Here is an 18,889-nt window from a genome sequence, read left to right as displayed (position 1 = left end):
CTGGAAACCAGCCCGTCGTCCAGACAAGAAGCTTCATTTGGTCAACTTTCTGCTGTTTTCGGATTCCTCTTTTTGCCATTTTTTGTTTGTTTGTTTTTAGTAAAAGACGTTTTAATTCGAAACATTCGAGCATCCCGGTGGTTGACTTTAGTGCGGGCAGGCTCAACGTGTAGGATATTTGCCAGGCAGAGCTTCGCCAACTGAGCAGGCAGTTAAAAATAGACAAGTGTTTGTCTTTGAGTGTCTTTAGAAAAGCGAAAATTAAAAAAAAAAAAAAAAAACATTTGGAACATTTTATGTATTATTATTAACAGTGGAGAAAGTAACTTGGAGAACAGTGAAGCTAGCATTTTGTGTAGCTACTGTTAGCTACTAATTACGATGACTTTTTTTTATTACTCATATTTACATCTATGTATTTATATGGGTTTATGAAAACCGTAACTTTACTCTCATCTTTCCCAAATAGCAAAACATTTTTTTATGGACGCCACCATCGGCTCTTCTTTGTTAGCGAGTAGTTTCCAAATTTGGAAACAAAGTTGTGAGCATAAAAAGAAACCGGCAAGATCCAAACATTTTTGAAAATATAAGGTATCTCATTTAAAACCTTTGAGTGTTCCCCATCCCAAATAATCACAACCAAATTGTGATTTCCCCCTCCCCCCTCAATACTGATCAATAATATAATCCAATCATTTATCAATCTTTATTTGAAAATAGAACATGATATGCAACCTTGGTTTTTGCCAGGAGAGGTCACTGTTACTAACTCTCCAAGTCATTAATCCTTTTCGAAACAATTGACCCAAGTGGCTCAGTGCTTCACAAAAGCTTCATTCGTCCATCACTAGTATTTTTCCTCCTTTGACCGACTTTGGACATTATGTGAGAATGAACAAGTGTAAGTATTTACAAGGTGATACGTAATGTCACAAACCAACCGTAATATTATGTAGCTTGTTTTACAATCCAAATCGGACTTGTTTTGATTCACTTCCGGGTTACATCCCGCTGTTCTGGTCTCAAAACAGTACAAATTTGAGCACTTTCAGAACTTAACCTACGTGATGCCTATTTTAGACGCTTTAGGGCCACCGGCCCTGCCTCAATAAATTTGGGAAATGCTGTTCTACAGAAAATGGTATTCTTCTGTTTTCTGAAATTGTTTCTCCTGGCATCTGCGCGCCTTGCGTGCCCGGAGCCGTTCTCGTCAACATCGCCGACCTGATGCAGCGTTGGACCGGCGACCACTTTGTCTCTGTGGTGAGCACTTTGAAACTTTTTGTTCTTCTTTTCAGAGGACTTAAAAAGCCCATAATGCTCATAATATATAGTAAGAGATGTGTTTATAATAAATATTGCACCAGTTTTTCCCATTAATTCAGTATGGGCCGGAGAGGTTTTCCCAGTTGTAAAATAGTTCTAGGAATCCTTGGAGGACCACGGGAGCTGCTGTATAAACTTAGTTCTGGGATAATTAATTTTGGCCCTTCAAGGAGGGTTGTACTTTCAACATGTCCAGGAACCTTTAGGAAGCGGTCTGAAGAGCCAATTGGAAGATTTTAGTTCCAGGATCTACAAGTACAGAGAACTCAAAGTTGCCAGAACTTCTCGGTGGAAATTAATATTTTGTGTATTTTTGAGAAAAAAGTTATTCACAAGTTAGAAAAATTGTATTTTTGAGAAAAAAGTCCTATTTTAAGAAAAGGTCATATTTTTGGGGAGAGCACTATATTTTTGACGGGGAAAAAAGTTGTATATTTTCAAGAAAAGTCATATTTGTGATGAAAAAGTTGTATATCTTCAGGGAAAAAGTTATCTATTTTCCTGATTAATTTGGATTTCTTCATAATAACTCAAATTTCTTAGGGAAAAAACAATATATTACTATTTCATTGAACTAATAGTTTTTATCTGGTTACCTACAATTAATTGATTATTTAATAGGGAAAAAACCCGTTTTTTTTAAAGTCTAGGTGACAATGATTATGTCAGCGCCTCTTTGATCAGCCGGGGATGGTCACATGACTGCTCAACTACCAGCACCAACCCTTTTGCACCACATGACGTACGTAAGTTGCCTCCTCCTCCGACACCTTAAAAGCCAGCTGCCACGTCGCATTTCTACTTTGTTGTTATTTCCCCCAAAATTTGGGGGGTTTTAAGCTTGAAGTGACGCCATGAACATCCCGGTGGTAGACTTCGGCGCGTGCAGCCTCGACGTGGAAGATATTACCCGCGCGGATCTGCACAAACTGAGCACGGAGTTAGAAAATGCTTTCACACAAGTGGGATTTGTCTTTCTGCAGAATACTGGCATCACGCAGGAGGAGGTGATACAAGACATTTCAATCCTTAAACTCCAACAGAAACAGCAAAGAAGTTTTTATTTGCATTTGATACTAGGACCGTTGTCATAAAAACACAATCTTTGAGATGCCATTTGATGGTGTAGTTGTATATAATAATATATTTTTTAAAACAAATACAGACATTAAAGGTTTGGGGGAATTATTGGATTCACAATTATTTATTTTTTTTACAGGTTTGCTACAATCGTTTTTTATTTATTTATTTATTTAAATGCATGTCCGTGCTGCAGAAAATATGAAATATTAGCATTATGATATTTTTTTCCTACCTGTGTCTTGAGCTCTTGTTTAATTTAGGATAACACTATTATTCACGATAACACGTTTGAGCTACACGAATTATAATAATTCTACCAAATGGTTGTTCTGGCAGTCTACTGATAGGTTAATGTAGAGAAAGGTACTGTAGATATTTTCAGCAAAAAAACAAAAACCTATATATTTTCAGAAAAAAAAAACATTTTTGTTGAAAGTCTTGTTTTTAAAGTGGTATATTTTTAAGTTTTTTTTGGGGGGGGAGCGGGGGGGATGGTGTATATTTTCATTTTTATATACTTTATCAAAAACGTGTATGTAACGTGCTGGGGAATAAAGTTGTATGTCCTTGAAAAAAGCTTTGGGACAAAAGTTTGTTTAAAAAAAAAAAAAAAAAAGTCAAAGGTGATTTTTGTGTGTGTGTGTGTATTTTGTTTGGAGGGGCACTGATGCACTCACCTTCACACCTGATGGACAATTTTGAGTCTTCAATGAAGCTAACATGCATGTTTTTGGAATGTGGGAGGAAGCCAGAGAGTTTTCTCCGGGTAGTTCGGCAAATATACAAAGCTTATATGTCCATTCTTTGATCCATTTGTGCAGGTGGATGGTGTGATGAATGCTTCCATGAGGTTCTTCCTGCAGCCAGATGACCTCAAGCAACCGTTCAGAAGGAAAACCTACCCAAACTGCGTCGTCCACGGCTGGCTACCCCTCGGGACAGAAAGGTGACGTTTCTATGGACGTTCAGTGGAGTCACAAAGTCATACTTGCACTGTATACGCTTACCAGCCATACAAACATCAGCCTTGTAATCCTCACATTGACATTCAGAGAAATCAATTCAACTTCATGCGTCTTCAAGGTCCTTCATCCTGGCACCTTTACATTATCAAAAGTCCTGTAATAATTTTTTAAAATTAAAATTCACTTTTATTTTGTTCATTCATTTACCTCATTCAATAATTAGTTAATTGGGTTACTATAAATAAAACGGAAAAGGGATGGAGGGAAGTGGTGCTAATATTGTTGTAGATTTAGTTTTCTTTAATGAAAATGTAAATTCTGTTGTCCTCCATTGTAGAATCTTTTCAGTAAAACACACTTGACAAATCAAAAGTTGGGTACAAAAGTTAACACACCTCTGGGCTATACAATAGTAGCAATATGATGTAGTCTATGCAACTTTTGTGCAAGTGTGTGTGTGTTTGTGTATTGTGCATGTGCTTTTTATTTTAGGGTAGATCCAAACAAACCAGAAGATTTAAAAGAGTCATTCAACTTGACTTCACTAAACCCTGACATAGTAAGTACACTTTATTAGGATTAAAGTACAAGCACATTTTGTAGCTTCACTTGCATCATCCCGTCTGATAAACAAATGATAGAGTCACAGACAGTGTCACTGATTAACTTTGTCAAACTCATCATTTTCTGTTCGGCCTAGAAATGGTCAACTTCGGTGGGATTCCGAGAGACCCAGGCGGTCTTTTTCCAACGCTGCAAAGAGCTGAGTCTGCGCATTTTGAAGGTGATAGCCCACAGTTTGGATGTAGACCCCGACATCTTCCTGAGTGCACACCGCCACATTGAAAGTAAGCGCTCGTCATATTATGATTGTTGAAATGATCAAGTTGTATATTTTCGAGAAAAAGGGCGTATATTATTTATAAAAAAAAAAAAAAAAAATTACAATGGAAAAGGTGTTTATTTTTGAGAAAAAAAAGCCAAATATTTTTCTGAGAAAAAACATACTTTAAAAAAACAAAAAAAGCAAAAACAAAAGTGGTGATATCTTTAATAAATTATCCATATAATTATTAGAGGGAAAAAATCTGCTTTAAAAAATAAATAAATAAATAAAATGCTTAAAAAAGGGTTGTTGTTTTTTTTTTTTAGTTGAAAAACAAAATTTTCAGTTTGGGCCATTGATATTTTCTATGAAAAAGGGCATTTTTATTTTTTAGAAAACAAAAACAAATTGGTGTTTATTTCCTTCAAAAAAAATTATTCATAGAAAAGCTATATTTTAAAAAAAGTCTTAATTCTTTAGGAAAAAATCATTTGTTTTTTAGAAATTAGGGATATTCAAGAAACAAATCTATATATTCATGAGGAAAAAAAGGTGTGTCTTTTAAAAGTATATTTTTGGTCTTTTAAAAGGATATTTTCCAGGAAAAAGTTTTATATTTTCAGAAAAAATAATGGTGGGAGTTTGGGGAACCCTGCCCTAAAATGTACCACCTACCACGTAGATGATGAGAACCTCACGACGATGCGTTCGCTGTACTACCCGCCGGTGAAGCGTGAGCTCGCCAAGGAGGGTCAGCTGCGATGTGGGCAGCATTCGGACTATGGGAGCATCACCTTATTGTTCCAGCAATCCCAAGGACTGCAGGTAAGGTATTTTTGAAAGGCAGCTCTTTCTTTTCTTTTTTTTAGAAAAATGCAGATATATTTTCTAGAAAAGCTATATCTTTGAGGAAAAAAAACAATATTTTTTAGATAAATTCTTTATATTTGAATAAAGAGGCTTATATATTTGAGGAAGGTTTTTTGTTTTTTTTTAATTGAAGAAAATGGGTATATTTTTTATGAAAAAATGCATATTATTTAAGACTAAAAGGCATATACTGTAATTTGAGAGAGGAGTTTATTTCAGAGAAAAAACCCCAATGTTTTTGAAAAATGTTTGTTTTTGAAAAAAACATTTTCACGTTGAAATTAATTTTTGATGAAAAATGCATATTATAAAGAAAAATAAAGGTGTATTTTAGATAAGGTCTATTTGGGAATTTTTTTTATATTTCATGTATATTTTAGGGATAAAAAATATTTTGGAGTTGAATTTATTTTAGAAAAAAAAGCATGTACTTTTAATGAAAAATAACTTCTTTAAACAAAAGTGCATATATTTTGAGAAAAAAAAGTATTTCTGAGAAAAATAATGTATATGTTTTAGGGAGAAATGGCTGTAATTTAAACATTTTTTAAGGAGTATGTTTTTGGAAACATATTTATATTTATATATTTTTTTTAGGAAAAAAGCATGTCTTTCGTTCCAAAAACGGCCATACTTCTGCTATTGTGCAGGTGCGTGGACGTTCGGGTGAGTTCATCCTGGTTCCGTGCATCCCCGGGGCCGTTCTCCTCAATATCGCCGACATGATGCAGCGTTGGACGAGCGACCGCTTTGTTTCTGCGGTAAGGGCATACTTTCTGTGAACGCCGGTTTATAGCGGGGGATACATTCCAGGCCTACCAGCGCCAGGTGAAAATCTGCAATATAGAGATCCCATGTAGGTTTATCTATATAGATATATATATATATATATATATCTATATATATATATATATATATAGATATCTATATATCTATATATATATATATATATCGATATCTATATATATATATATATATATATATATATGTATATATATATATAGATATCTATATATATATAGATATCTATATATGTATATATATATATATATATATAGATATCTATATAGATAGATAGATAGATAGATAGATATATATATAGAAAAAAGGCGGCACGGTGGACGACTGGTTAGAGCGTCAGCCTCACAGTTCTGAGGACCCGGGTTCAATCCCTGCTCCCGCCTGTGTGGAGTTTGCATGTTCTCCCCGTGCCTGCGTGGGTTTTCTCCGGGCACTCCGGTTTCCTCCCACATCCCAAAAACATGCACGTTAATTGAAAACTCTAAATTGCCCGTAGGTGTGTATGTGAGTGCGAATGGTTGTTTGTTTGTATGTGCCCTGCGATTGGCTGGCAACCAGTTCAGGGTGTACCCCGCCTCCTGCCCGATGACAGCTGGGATAGGCTCCAGCACGCCCGCGACCCTAGTGAGGAGAAGCGGCTCAGAAAATGGATGGATGGATGGATATATAGAAAACAAATTTTTTTACAATGAAACCATGATAAAGTAGGGGAACACTGTACTGTTCGTGATGGGTGTCGTGTGATGGTCATTTTCTTGCTGGTGTCGCCCCGTCAGGTCCACAGAGTTTTGCTGCCCTCTGCCGATGACTCCAGTCCACGCCAGTCCCTGGTTTTCTTCCTCATGCCGGATGACGACGCTGTGATCTCTTGCCTCGACGGGTCAAACAAGTACCCACCGGTCCGGGCCGGAGACTACTTTGCAGAGCGCTTCAGCTACCTCTACGTCAATGACGATTTGCCGTGTCGTATTGGATCTCAGTAGGAAAGCAATCGAAATTAAAACCATTTTTTCCATTCGGAAATCATGGAACACTGTTACCTTCATTTACATTTTTCTCAAAAATATACAACTTGTTTTCTTGAAATTACTTAAAATCTTCAACTATGATTTTTTTAAATAACCTTTCTCTTCAAAATATATTTTTTCCTAAAATATACAACATCGATCCATCCATTTTCCATACCGCTTATCCTCACTTGGGTCACTGGTGTCAGGTTCAAGACACATAGAACATTTGTAAAAACAAGACAGACACAGAGGCAGTTCAGTTTTCAGACTTGCAAGGAGGACGGACAGAGTGTACTTAGTTACAATCTCCAACCCGTTCTAATTTCACTCTGCCGAACCCTCTCTTTTTATTTCCTTAGGGCAGTTCCCTTGTTACATATGAGTTACGTCTAAAAGGTGGGGGCATAGATGCTTGTTGCATCTCATGTGATCAGCACATAACACTCTTTGTTGTGGTCGAGACAGTAGAAGAGTTATATGCTTCTTATCAAGAAACAGGAAACTCCTCGGCTTAAGTTTGTCCTTGCACCTGCAAGCACATGATTCATCCTGTGGGAAAAAGCTGAAGCGCCCGGGGAGCATTTCGGGGTATCAGTGTCTTGCTCAAGGACACCACAGCCATGAGTCCGGGGGATGTTGGCGGATGGTCCAGTCGGGGTCTTGAACCTAGGTCCCCCACGATAGCAGGCGATGATCTTAACCATTGGGCCATGATTTGCAAATCATGTTCAACCAACAAACGTTTGGGAACTGAGGACATTAATTGTTGAAGCTTTGTAGGTGGAATTCTTTCCCATTCTTGCTTGATGTACAGCTTCAGCTGTTCAACAGTCCGGGGTCTCCGTTGTCATATTTTACGCTTCATAATGCGCAACACATTTTCAATGGAAGACAGGTCTGGACTGCAGGCGGCCAGTCTAGTACCCGCACTCTTTTACTACGAAGCCATGCTGTTGTAACACGTGCAGAATGTGGTTTGGCATTGTCTTGCTGAAATAAGCAGGGGCGCCCATGAAAAAGACGTTGCTTGGATGGCAGCATATGTTGCTCCAAAACCTTTATGTACCTTTCAGCATTAATGGTGCCTTCACAGATGTGTGAGTTACCCATGCCATTGGCACTAACACAGCCCCTTACCATCACAGATGCTGGCTTTTGAACTTTGCGTCCATAACAGTCCGGATGGTTATTTTGCTCTTTGGCCCGGAGAACAAGACGTCCACAATTTCCAAAAACAATTTGAAATGTGGACTCCTCGGACCACAGAACACTTTTCCACTTTGCATCAGTCCATCTTAGATGAGCTCGGGCCCAGAGAAGCCGGCAGCGTTTCTGGGTGTTGTTGATAAATGGCTTTTGCTTTGCATAGTAGAGTTTCAAGTTGCACTTACAGATGTAGCGCTGAACTGTATTTACTGACATTGGTTTTCTGAAGTGAACTTCGCCTCATCTTCGCTTGTGAATGACTGAGCAATTCAGGGAAGCTCCTTTTATACCAGGTCATGGCACCCACCTGTTCCCAATTAGCCTGTTCACCTGTGGGATGTTCCAAACAGGTGTTTGATGAGCATTCCTCAACTTTCTCAGTCTTTTTTGCCACCTGTCCCAGCTTTTTTGGAACATGTTGCAGCCATAAAATTCTAAGTTAATGATTATTTGCTAAAAACAATAAAGTTTATCAGTTTGAACATTAAATATCTTGTTTTTGTAGTCTATTCAATTAAATATAGGTTGAACATGATTTGCAAATCATTGTATTCTGTTTTTATTTGTTTAACACAACATCCCAACTTCATTGGAATTGGGGTTGTATTTCGAAGATCGGTGGGATAGGCTCCAGCACGCCTGTGACCCTAGTGAGGATAAGTGGTACAGGAAATGGATGGATGGATTTTATTTAATTTTTTCCAATTTTGAAACGGGCTCACTTTTACATTAACTGCCGTACAAGTGTAATGTGAAGTTGACCTCGCTATAATAACAAAAATAAAGTAAAACCGCTCACCCCTTTGAAGACATCTGATAGACTCGTAAGAGAGCGTTGCTGAGCCATACTGTCACCTTGTGGAGTCTTAGAGTTATAGCTAGAATTTGTATTTATGTTAGCATCTACTTGGTCAAATTTATTTGTGTATGTTTTTAATTTATGGCATTGCTCATATTGTACTGAGCAGCCAGACCCTTTTCTATGTCACAGTAAGTTCCATTTCCTGTTCTGTAGTTATTGTCACTTGCCATCACTGGAAGAAAAAAACTCACAAAAAGTTTTAAGTCAAAACAATAAACTTGCTGCTTCATTCACTTTATTGTCTCTCAGAACAAGATGGTGCTGAAATGTTGAGCCATAGAAAGTATGATGTGATGGGAAAAAGATGCATTCATACATAATAAACCATAAAGGGCTCATTCCAAAAATAGAATTAGTTAATCCATTAAAGTACATGAAGTGTAAAGGTCTTCAGGGATGTGGTTGTCATAACAACAGTAGCTGTAGATTTAAATTAATAAATACATTGAATCATTTCCCCTTGAGTTTCAGTGGCAACAATTTACAGTGTAAAGAAAAGCAGCCATTTTGGGCCCAATTTCATCTAGGGTTGCAAAATTCCAGGATTTTAAAAATTTCAAACTTTAATTTATGGGAATAAACAGGAAATGTACCAACACATACATTAACACTGACTAATACAACCAGATTTCACTGTAGCGGCTTACTTTATCTTACGAGTGCCGACAACTTGCTGTCACTTGGTCAATTTTATTGCTTTGTATTGCGAGCCAAAATATGAGTAACGAGCGAGCTTCCACTCGAGTTCAGTGAAAAAACTATAATGGAGCAATTAAGGTACCGTTATGCCCTCGCATGTATACTTCCAAAATTCCCCTGGAAATGTATCAGAACATTTCCACCTGTTTGCAACCCTATTTTATCCAGTGGTATTTGAAACAAACACAAAATTGGACAGGACAGAAGGTTGAAATGACAAACGCACACACATACACTGTTGGGACCCGTTAAGAGTGTCAGAGCACGGGAGGCGTTTGAGACTGGTGCCCGTTTAACGCCGTTTCACTTCCAGCTCCTGTTGCTACAGAATCTGCAAAAATAACAAAGAAAAAAAAACAATCATCACCTTGTCACAAGCACAAGGTTTTACATTGGTTGTTGTTCACACAGCATGAAAACTGAAGGAATTTTGGATTTTGCCTGAGAACCGCATTTGATTGACATGAGGCTTCACCTCCTTTCTCCAATCACGACTTTCCTCCGGCTCCTCTAGTCACATTTAATAATAACTCACAGTGAACCGCCGTCCATTCGCAAAGTCACTTACTCGCACGTTTTTCCTGTAGAACATAACTAAACCTATTCCCATCTATTTGCATATTTCGGTCCTCCTTCTGTAACGCCACAAAATGCCGCCAAAAATGGTGGAGGAGTATCTAGTGCTGATAGCCGGCCGGGTAAGGTCTGGATCGTGGTGGTGGAAGTAAACAAATGATTAGCTGCTAACAGATTACTGTAAAAATTAAGAGTATACTGTATGTATCACTGAGTCACAAAATGCCTCATAGGAAAGTAGTAATTGGAATTTTTACAGGTGGCGAAGAGGCAACATACACGGCAGCGTCCTCGCACCTTTTACAAAATCCAGTCTATTTATTCATTTAACATTATGTTGTATAATGACGTTAAATTGTATAATGAGTTTGAAATTACACTGATGCCCTGCTATTCTTTTAATATTATTATTTGGGATGGCGAGTACCGATACCAGGTATCAGTATTTGGCCGTTACCGGCCTTATTTCAATGTATCGGGTATTCGTGAAGGTTGCCGATACCGGCCACTGATACTTAAGGCAAAAAAATAAAATAAAATCGGACATTGTGTAAGTGCTCCTTGCCAGTAGTTGGCGCCACATTGTGGCGGTTTGACACATAGCTGAATCATCATGTGCATCAGAAAGAAAGGTCTTTGTTCACAATTATCTGTCATTTTGTTAATTGAATTTTTTTTGTATCATAAGTACAAGTGTTTTCTTTACTCCGTATCAGTGAGTACTTAAGAATGAATACTTGTACGGGTATCAGTCTTAAAAAAGTGGTATCGAACATGTGTAATTATTGTAATAGCAAAAATTCACAAGTAATTGATGCCCCCACTCCGCAAAAAGGTTTTTAATTGCTTTTACAGTAGATGCCCCAAGATGATGGCAAAGCATTACTTTTCTATGAGACAGATGCATCCCTTTCACTTCAACATAGTTCCTTGGTACCAAGATGGCGCAAAGCAATACTTTTATATTAGATATATATTAGGCTTTGGCCTGAGCACAAAAACAGCAAGTAACAGGATAGGTTCCCCCAAAAAATACACAAATGTGCCAAGGCCAAAACAAAAACTATTATTTTAGCGCCATCTGGTGGCACCTTGGTGCCAAGGAAACGATCTGAAGTGAATTGAGCTTTATTTAGACTAAAGTAGTCCTTTGCCACCATCTTGTGGCATTTATAGGCAATTACAAACTTTTGGGGTGGGGGGGGGTCATTCATGACAGATTTTCACTATTTGTTGCTGGGTCCAGACCCTATCCCTGGGTACACTGTCCTCACCTTTGATGTCAGGCTTGGATTGGCCTTTTCTCCTCTCCAGTTCATCCATGGCCTTAAATAGTGAGAGGAAAAAAGCAGAATGAATCAAACGTGAAGGCGGATGGCTTCCTGCGACTGGGGGATGTTGCATTTAAGGACCTGCTGAAGGTCGTGCTTCTGAGCATTGAGCTCCTCCTGCTTCTTCTGGAGCTCCTCCCTTTGCTTCTGTAGTTCCAGCGCCTGTTCCAGGATCATCTTGCCCTCATTGGCCAGCTGCTGCTCGTACGCTGCCAGCTCCTCCTCGGTGAACAGGGAGTTTTGCTGCTCCAAGGTCTGGAAACAGCGCATCAATTCAAACAATCAGGCCTTAATCCAGTGAGTGTTCAAAGGAAACAGTGCCGACTACACTACTGAATTTAAATGTTGGTCATGATGGTGGTAATTGGAGTGCTAAGTATTTTTTTTAGGTGATACTTGCTGTCAGAAGTTTGAGAACCACTACCTTAATCAATATTGCTTCTGATTGGCTCGGCGAAGGAACGCTTACCTCCCACCCCTCCTTTTGTTGGAACTCCTGCTTCTTCGTGGCTGCCAGGAACTCGGCGACTGACACCAGTCTGTCATTGTTGGTGTCCACCTGAACGCATTGTGAGTGCTCATTGTTTAAAACCCCTCATCACTTCCACTATACACTTCAGTTTCCACATTTTGTTACGTCACAGCTTTATTCCAAAAATGGAATTTTGTGGGCAAATTTTTATTTCATCCATTTTGGATTAAGGCTGTAGCGTAACAAAATGTGGGAAAGTGAAACACTAAATACTTAGCAGATGCACTGTGTATCTGAATAATGACTCATACTACCTCGGCCATGACATGCTCTCTCATGCGTAGCCTCTCCTCCTCCATCTCCACCATGTCGTCTTCTTCATTCTTGGAGTTGTAGACCTTCTCCAGCTTGAACACGTATTCGAATCAATATTTGTAAGTATTACATTTTTTTCCATTCCTGATAAAAATATATTGCTCACGTTAAAAATATTACAATCTAGAGAACCGCAAGATGTGTAATCATACATTAATTTGAGCAAAAACATATTAAACCACCCAGTATCATGAAGTGCTTCAATGAACTCTTTTGATTTGACCTTTTTTTTTTTATACCTGAAACATGAAATACTGTAATATATGAATAGTTTAAAAAAAAAAAAAAAATTTAAAATACAAAACATTTTTTAAATATTTGCTAAAACAAAATATATTTGTAATGCTAAAAATACAATCTAGAGAACCAAAAGACATATGCTTACTGTATAATATAATTTGTCATCTTAAAGAAATAAGGTGCTTTCCTATTTTTTCCCTTTTTTTTATATTTGAAAATGAATTGAGAGCCATGTCATTTTGGTCAAAGAACTTCTACAAATTGGTGTATTTAATCATTAGAGAAACAAATAAAAAAAGCAACACCAATTATGGGGTGATGTCATACCTCTTTTGTGAAGAGGGCCTCGAGCTCGTTCTCGTCAAAGAAACCATCGCCATTATTGTCTGCGCACACATTCCAAATATGAATGATTTATATACAACAGAGATTTATTTGTGTTAAATGCGTCAAGGTTACCGTGCATTTTGAAAAAGGTCTTCGGATCAAAGTCGTTTGGGTCGAGACCGTCGGACTCCTGCCACACCTCCTTCAGCTGATCCTCACTTCCCTACACTCATGCACATGCACACACGCATGCACACACACGCACGCACGCACACACTCAGGCATCATCTTAGGCACGCGCTAAAGCAAAATGCTAGTTGGCTGAAAGAGAGGCTTAATTAGCAATATTGTCTTATTATGCCTAAGGAACAACTCCATTAATTTTCAAGGGTATCTAAATATTTACTATGTACATGTTTTTGTTTTCTATTTGCCAACTTGCAAAATTTAAAAATATTTTTTTTTTAAAATCACAATGTTTTTATCGATCATTGAATACATAATTTTAGGTGAAATTTTTTTTTTAATTATGGAATAAGGCATGGGAAAATGTGGGAGAAGGGAAGCGCTGTGAATACTTTCAGGGTGCAATGTATGTTGGCATACAAAGTGTTAGCATGTTAGCATGTTAGCAATTCTCATTCTAAAAAAAGTGCCTGACCACAGGGCACATTGTAAAATCCTTATCAATCAGTCTCAGCTCTTTCTCTGTTCAGGTTGTGATCTTGTTATATGTTAGCATACCACCTGTTAGCATTGTGGCAATTTTTATTTGAAATAGTACCCAACTTAGGCACAATGTAAAATCTTTATCAATCCTTTTGAGTACTTCCTCTACAAGGGTTTCTATCTTATTATACTGTATGTTAGAATACCAACTTTGAGCATTGTAGCAATTTTCATAAAAAATATTACCCGGCCACAGGGCTGTGTAAGTGCTTTCTCTACCCAGTTTGTGATCTTGCTATATATTAGCATAGCAACTGTTAGCATTTTATATAGAATAATATATATTATCAGGAAAAAATATATTTTTCAAACAAACTCAAACTGGCTTACCAATTTACCTGTCATTGAAATGAGAAGTGACCACTGAGCATCATAAAATGATTTAATGCAGACTCTTTAAATTTTAAATTGTTCCCCTTTTTTCCGCCGAAACATGAATTCAAAATTATTGTAATAAATAAATGATAAATACTCAAGTAAAGTACAGACGCCTGCCTGAAAAACCTACTGAAGTACAGTAAAACTTGGTCACTTCCCACTCCTGCTGGCTTACCGGGTGGTTGACTTTGGCGTGGTCAGCGTGCTTCTTTCTCATCTCCTCGTAGCGTTCCTCGTCCTTCTTGCGTTCCTCCTCCGTCATGACCTTCAGCTTCTCCCGCCTTTCGTGCTCCTTCATCATCTCGTAGCGCTTGAACTCATCGTGGCGCTCCATGTCGAAGTGTTCCAGGTCCTTAGTGGCCTGTCGGGGCGGCCAGTATCTCTTATACATGACTTATATACCTACATACATCAGTTTTATTTAGGCTAAATACCGATTTGATGAGGCGGTCCAGGTCGTCTGGTTCAAACGAGTGCGGGTTGTCTTGGTTGAGGTGCTCAAACTGTTTCAGCAAGGCCTGGTGGTCCACTTTCCAGCCTGCGAGGAAAAGACACTTCCTTATATTTTTATTTAAGGAGATTTTGCTGTAGCCTGAACAGATTCAAGACACCCTTTACCAACAGTAAAGTCTAACGTCTGTGGAAGGAGCTGAAAAAGGTATTCCATTTTAAAGCCATCTCCAAATTAACTTGAAACCATCAAAATGAATAACTTGATAGTCTTCAGAGTTTACTGAAGCATGCACAGATGCATGACACTTTGTGGCGAATGCACAGAACATAATCGAGCCTCCTCCACGTTTTACAGTAGCTACAATGTGCTACCAACCACATGTGTACTGTATATCTTAACCACATAATGAGATGGGACTTTTTTATGTTCCTCTGTTATTTCCTGTGCACTCTTTACACAATAGAGTAAAAAAGTAAAGTAGTACTTGCAATTCAACTTCAAATGTATGAAGTCACCATCTTGTCGTATTCAATTTTAAAGCCACATCCGATATTTCAACAGCCAATGTACGTTACAACACGTCATGTGCAACAATTAGGACACAGGCCGAAAGTCGCAATAACAACATACTGTATAGTTACCATCCCCCGCCACCAAGTCGAGTTTGGCCTTTATGAGCATCCGCAGCCTGTTCATCTCCTCCCTCTTCAGCTCGTCCAGCTTGGTGCGCAGATTGTTGTGGACAAAGTCCAGCTCTTTGGCAAGTTTGCCTTGCTGTGAGTTAACACAACAGCTCAGGGGCACAACAAGCATGTGACTCAACAGATGCCCCCCCCCCCAGACTTTACCTTGATGTCATCCATGTTGGCATTTTTTAACTTCTCCCGAAAGTGTGGGTCTTTCTCCAGGTACTCGATGACCTCCCTCAGATAGCGGTCATAGTGTAGCCCGGTGCTCTGAGAGATTAACCAAATGGACCGCATTACGATTGTTAACTTAGATACACAGCATGCATCACTGTTGATGTACAGTGTAACCTCCCAAGTCCAACACAAACAATTCTGTGAAGTTGTTCTCATTCCAACCAAAGTTTTCCCAATGGAAAATAGTGTAAAGTGAATTAATTCAGGGTCAAACAGTCACCACCAAACCTATATAAACTCCAGAGGTAATGTTTTAAATGAGACATTGTACATTTTTTTTTTCAAAATTTAAGACAGTTCTCAGATCATGAACATGCTTTCGTCAGAATATTCCAAGTAATTTGTCTCGCTGAAATTAGGTCATTTTTAGGCACCGCCCTTGTCTCATGCAAGTGAGAGTCCAGCTTTTGTTACCATGACAACCAGGAAGCAGAGCCCAAGGTGCGGAGGGGAGCGAAAAAAATTAAAAAAAATGTACTCTTGGAGACAGCACTTCATACACTACACTGTGTATATGTGGCATATGGACACATCACCAAATACAAATACCCCTCAAACAAATATGTGCTGCTTTTCAAATGCTAACACTGTTAGCGAGCTCGAATCTGCACATCCAATAAATCTCAATGCAGCCCTGCTTACCTTCTGGCTTTGACATCATAGCAGGCGTGTTGCACATACTCTATGCGGTATGTGGCTGTTTCTGCCTCTGCATGGCAGTGTTTCTAGACATTGTAGCCAGTGGGCGTCACTTAAAATTGGCTCTAGATCTTCACTCAACCTAGCTGATCATGTCATGGGGCAGAGAAACTGTGTGGGGCGGTTGTTATGTAAATTAGTCCCACTGTTTTGTAAAAGTGAGGCTCACTCACATTTTGTTCCGAAATGGGCCGGGAACTAAAGATTTACTTGGTTGTACATTTGCCTCATTAATATAGAAAGTAGAACTTTATGTGAAGCGATTATATCTTAATTTATTCAATAAAAATGTATAGTGACTCACTGAACTTTGTGGGGCATCCAGTTCTTCCTGTTTGGAGGTTGTGTTCTCTTTGCTCTGGTCCACACTAATGGGCAGTGAGTTAATGCACAGCCACAGACTCAGCAGAAGCAGAGCGCAATGGGCCAGCGCTTTACCTCGCACCATTTCCATCTGCTTTGGAACATAGAAACGTATCCTTTTAAGATAAATATTGACAAATAGTATGCAGACGAGGTTGGGACGACATGATAAAGTACAATGTGCAGTACATACGGTGCATCCGGAAAGTATTCACAGCACTTCACTTTTTCCACATTTTGTTATGTTACAGCCTTATTCCCAAATTCATGAAATTCATTTCCCCCCCAAAATTCTACAAACAACAATTCCTTACATTAATGTGGAATAAAATAAAATAAAACACTACCAAATCACATAAGTACTCAAAATAGCTAAGGTGCATCCTGTTTCGACTGAGCATCCCTGAGATGTTTTAACAGTTTAATTGGAGTTCACCTGTGAGAAATTTACTTGATCGGACATGATTTTTGAAAGGCACACAACACCTGTCTACAGGTAAGGTCCTGAAGTTGTCAATGGATGTGAGAGCACAAACCAAGCATGAAGTCAAAGGAATTATCTGCAAACATATGAGACAGGATTGTCTCTCCATTCAACCAGATGGAGCTTGAGAGGTTCTGCAAACAGGAATACGTGAAACAGCCCTAAAATGGGTTGTACCAGGCATGTGGCATATTGTTTAAAAACCTTGAGGCTATAATGGCTTCCAAAGATGCAGCAACAAATTATTGAGCAAAGGCTGTGAATACTTATGTCCATGTGATTTTTTAGCTTTTTATTTTAAGGGTTGTGTAGGATTTTGAGTAACATTTTAATATGCTTTAATTCAATTTTGTAATAATGCTTTAACTGTGTAACATATGTGGAAAAAGTAAAGGGCTGTAAATATTTACCGGATGCACTGTACATTGTTAGGAGGTGAAAACCCTTTTAAAACATGGCATCTATCGGATAGTTATGATTTTCGTTTACAAACGCAGTGAACCGTCAACTCTGTTAACACAGAAACGACTTCCATATGTTGGCTGTTGAAGCGATTCTGCTATGCACATAAAACCACTAGAACAAGCTTCAAACCGTAGATTGCTGGGGTAAAAGAAGGCTCATTCATAATACTTACTTACTTCCAGATGCACTTTTGACTCTTGAACGAGCGTCTTGTTAGCTTAGCTTGTTTATGTTTACACCTGCCGCCTGCCACCAATTCAAGCCGCTCGTGGCATCCACCTCCTAGCCGGGGGAGGTCGCCATGGTGACGCCCGCCCACGGCCAACCCCATTGGGCGGTCTATCAGCGCTGCAGTCGCGTTGAGTGCTGATTGGACCACTCACCCGTCAATTAGGCTGTCGGTGATCTGATTAAGCAGACCGTACGTGGCGCTCGGTCAACCACCGAGTGGGCGGAGTCAGTGCATTTTTATGACACTTCAAAAGATTTGAAGCATTTTATTGTTATTGTGTGCGTGTGTGTGTGTGTTTGTGTGTGTGTGCGTGTTTTACAGATAGCGTTGGACAGAAGTTGTATTCTCTTTTTTTCCAGCTCTTACAATATGTATATCAAAGTATTGATTTGAGTGTATTTCTAATAATATTTATATATACTTACGTTTGTACGTTATTATGTGCATTATATTTTCATTTAATTTTCAAGTGTGTTTATGACTAGCTAATAAAATTAATGCATACTTTAATTCAGGTACATAAGCCATGTAAAACGCTGAGCAAATAAAATACATTATTACTAGGACTGCAACTAAAAATTACTTTTAATCATTGATTAATCTGTTGATTAGTTTTTCGATTAATCACTGATTCAAATTGTTTTTAAATTACATCCCTTTATTAAAAAACAGGACATTATTTAAAATAATAATTATATAATAATTATATAATAATAATAATTATAATAATTAATATTATTATTTAAAATAATGGTGCAGAAAATGCACCAAAAATAAATTCATTATGACTTAGTACTTTCGTCTGTATCATTGTTTTCCAAAAACAAAGGCAGTTTGCAAATGTCTTCTTTTGATTTAATGCAAAAATCAGTCTGCTTTCGTTGACAACTACAGAAATCTGAGAATATTTACTGTTGAGAGGCTGAACTTTTCAATATTACGACCCTTTTAAGTTAAACAAGGTCTCTTAATGATTAATTGATGATCAAAATAGTTGTAGATTAATTTGATCATCGATTAATTGTCGATTAATCGATTAAGCTGTACACCTCTAATTATTGCACAGTATAATCAAATATAAATGTTTTTTTTTGCATATATTTTTCATTGTAATCATTTTCAGTGTTTTAAATGGTATATGATAAATAAATAATTTGATTGGGGCTCATATGCCATGTAAAACGCTTAAA

General features: G+C 38.1%; 2 protein-coding genes across 14 annotated transcripts; one reads left to right on the top strand and one right to left on the bottom strand.

Annotated features, from left to right (window-relative positions):
* Window positions 1-17: 17 nt before the first annotated feature.
* Window positions 18-9,185, top strand: si:dkey-10o6.2 (uncharacterized protein LOC100124608 homolog). Of its 9 annotated transcripts, none has more exons than XM_061774105.1 (9): window positions 19-1,266; window positions 1,980-2,071; window positions 2,170-2,336; window positions 3,234-3,358; window positions 3,870-3,936; window positions 4,078-4,225; window positions 4,886-5,028; window positions 5,724-5,834; window positions 6,651-9,185. In XM_061774105.1, exons 3-9 carry the CDS (start codon window positions 2,184-2,186, stop codon window positions 6,855-6,857), a joined length of 954 nt encoding a protein of 317 aa, XP_061630089.1. In that variant the 5' UTR covers window positions 19-1,266; window positions 1,980-2,071; window positions 2,170-2,183; the 3' UTR covers window positions 6,858-9,185. The 9 variants fall into 9 exon arrangements, with proteins under 9 accessions (XP_061630091.1, XP_061630090.1, XP_061630092.1 ...); XM_061774103.1 differs by having other exon boundaries at window positions 1,980-2,075; XM_061774102.1 differs by having other exon boundaries at window positions 1,975-2,071.
* On the bottom strand, window positions 9,171-17,776 carry LOC133478256 (nucleobindin-2-like). Of its 5 annotated transcripts, none has more exons than XM_061774095.1 (13): window positions 17,640-17,776; window positions 16,460-16,612; window positions 15,382-15,489; window positions 15,175-15,307; window positions 14,514-14,617; window positions 14,255-14,440; window positions 13,105-13,195; window positions 12,973-13,031; window positions 12,345-12,437; window positions 12,028-12,117; window positions 11,640-11,813; window positions 11,502-11,553; window positions 9,171-9,982 (listed from the first exon to the last, which is right to left on the bottom strand). In XM_061774095.1, the coding sequence occupies exons 2-13, from the start codon at window positions 16,607-16,609 to the stop codon at window positions 9,909-9,911; spliced, it is 1,314 nt and encodes a 437-aa protein (XP_061630079.1). In that variant the 5' UTR covers window positions 16,610-16,612; window positions 17,640-17,776; the 3' UTR covers window positions 9,171-9,908. The 5 variants fall into 5 exon arrangements, with proteins under 5 accessions (XP_061630079.1, XP_061630080.1, XP_061630082.1 ...); XM_061774096.1 differs by having other exon boundaries at window positions 17,644-17,776; XM_061774098.1 differs by having other exon boundaries at window positions 16,460-16,609; window positions 17,644-17,772.
* Between the last annotated feature and the right edge of the window lie 1,113 nt (window positions 17,777-18,889).

Source organism: Phyllopteryx taeniolatus, chromosome 5 (assembly GCF_024500385.1).
Source record: "Phyllopteryx taeniolatus isolate TA_2022b chromosome 5, UOR_Ptae_1.2, whole genome shotgun sequence".
NCBI classification, from domain to species: Eukaryota; Metazoa; Chordata; class Actinopteri; order Syngnathiformes; family Syngnathidae; genus Phyllopteryx; species Phyllopteryx taeniolatus.
The sequence above is the reverse complement of the archived record's forward strand: the minus strand, read 5'-3'. Positions and strand labels throughout refer to the sequence as shown.

Excerpts from the sequence above, each read along its gene's own strand:
- LOC133478256 (XM_061774095.1), bottom strand. The coding sequence starts at position 16,609 with ATGGAAATGGTGCGAGGTAAAGCGCTGGCCCATTGCGCTCTGCTTCTG. Across the intron at positions 14,618-15,174 it reads CGACTTGGTGGCGGGGGATG|GCTGGAAAGTGGACCACCAG; the intron begins GTAACTATACAG and ends TTTTCCTCGCAG. Across the intron at positions 12,118-12,344 it reads GAGAGCATGTCATGGCCGAG|GTGGACACCAACAATGACAG; the intron begins GTAGTATGAGTC and ends CAATGCGTTCAG.
- si:dkey-10o6.2 (XM_061774105.1), top strand. The coding sequence starts at position 2,184 with ATGAACATCCCGGTGGTAGACTTCGGCGCGTGCAGCCTCGACGTGGAA. Across the intron at positions 3,359-3,869 it reads CTACCCCTCGGGACAGAAAG|GGTAGATCCAAACAAACCAG; the intron begins GTGACGTTTCTA and ends TTTTTATTTTAG. Across the intron at positions 5,835-6,650 it reads GCGACCGCTTTGTTTCTGCG|GTCCACAGAGTTTTGCTGCC; the intron begins GTAAGGGCATAC and ends TCGCCCCGTCAG.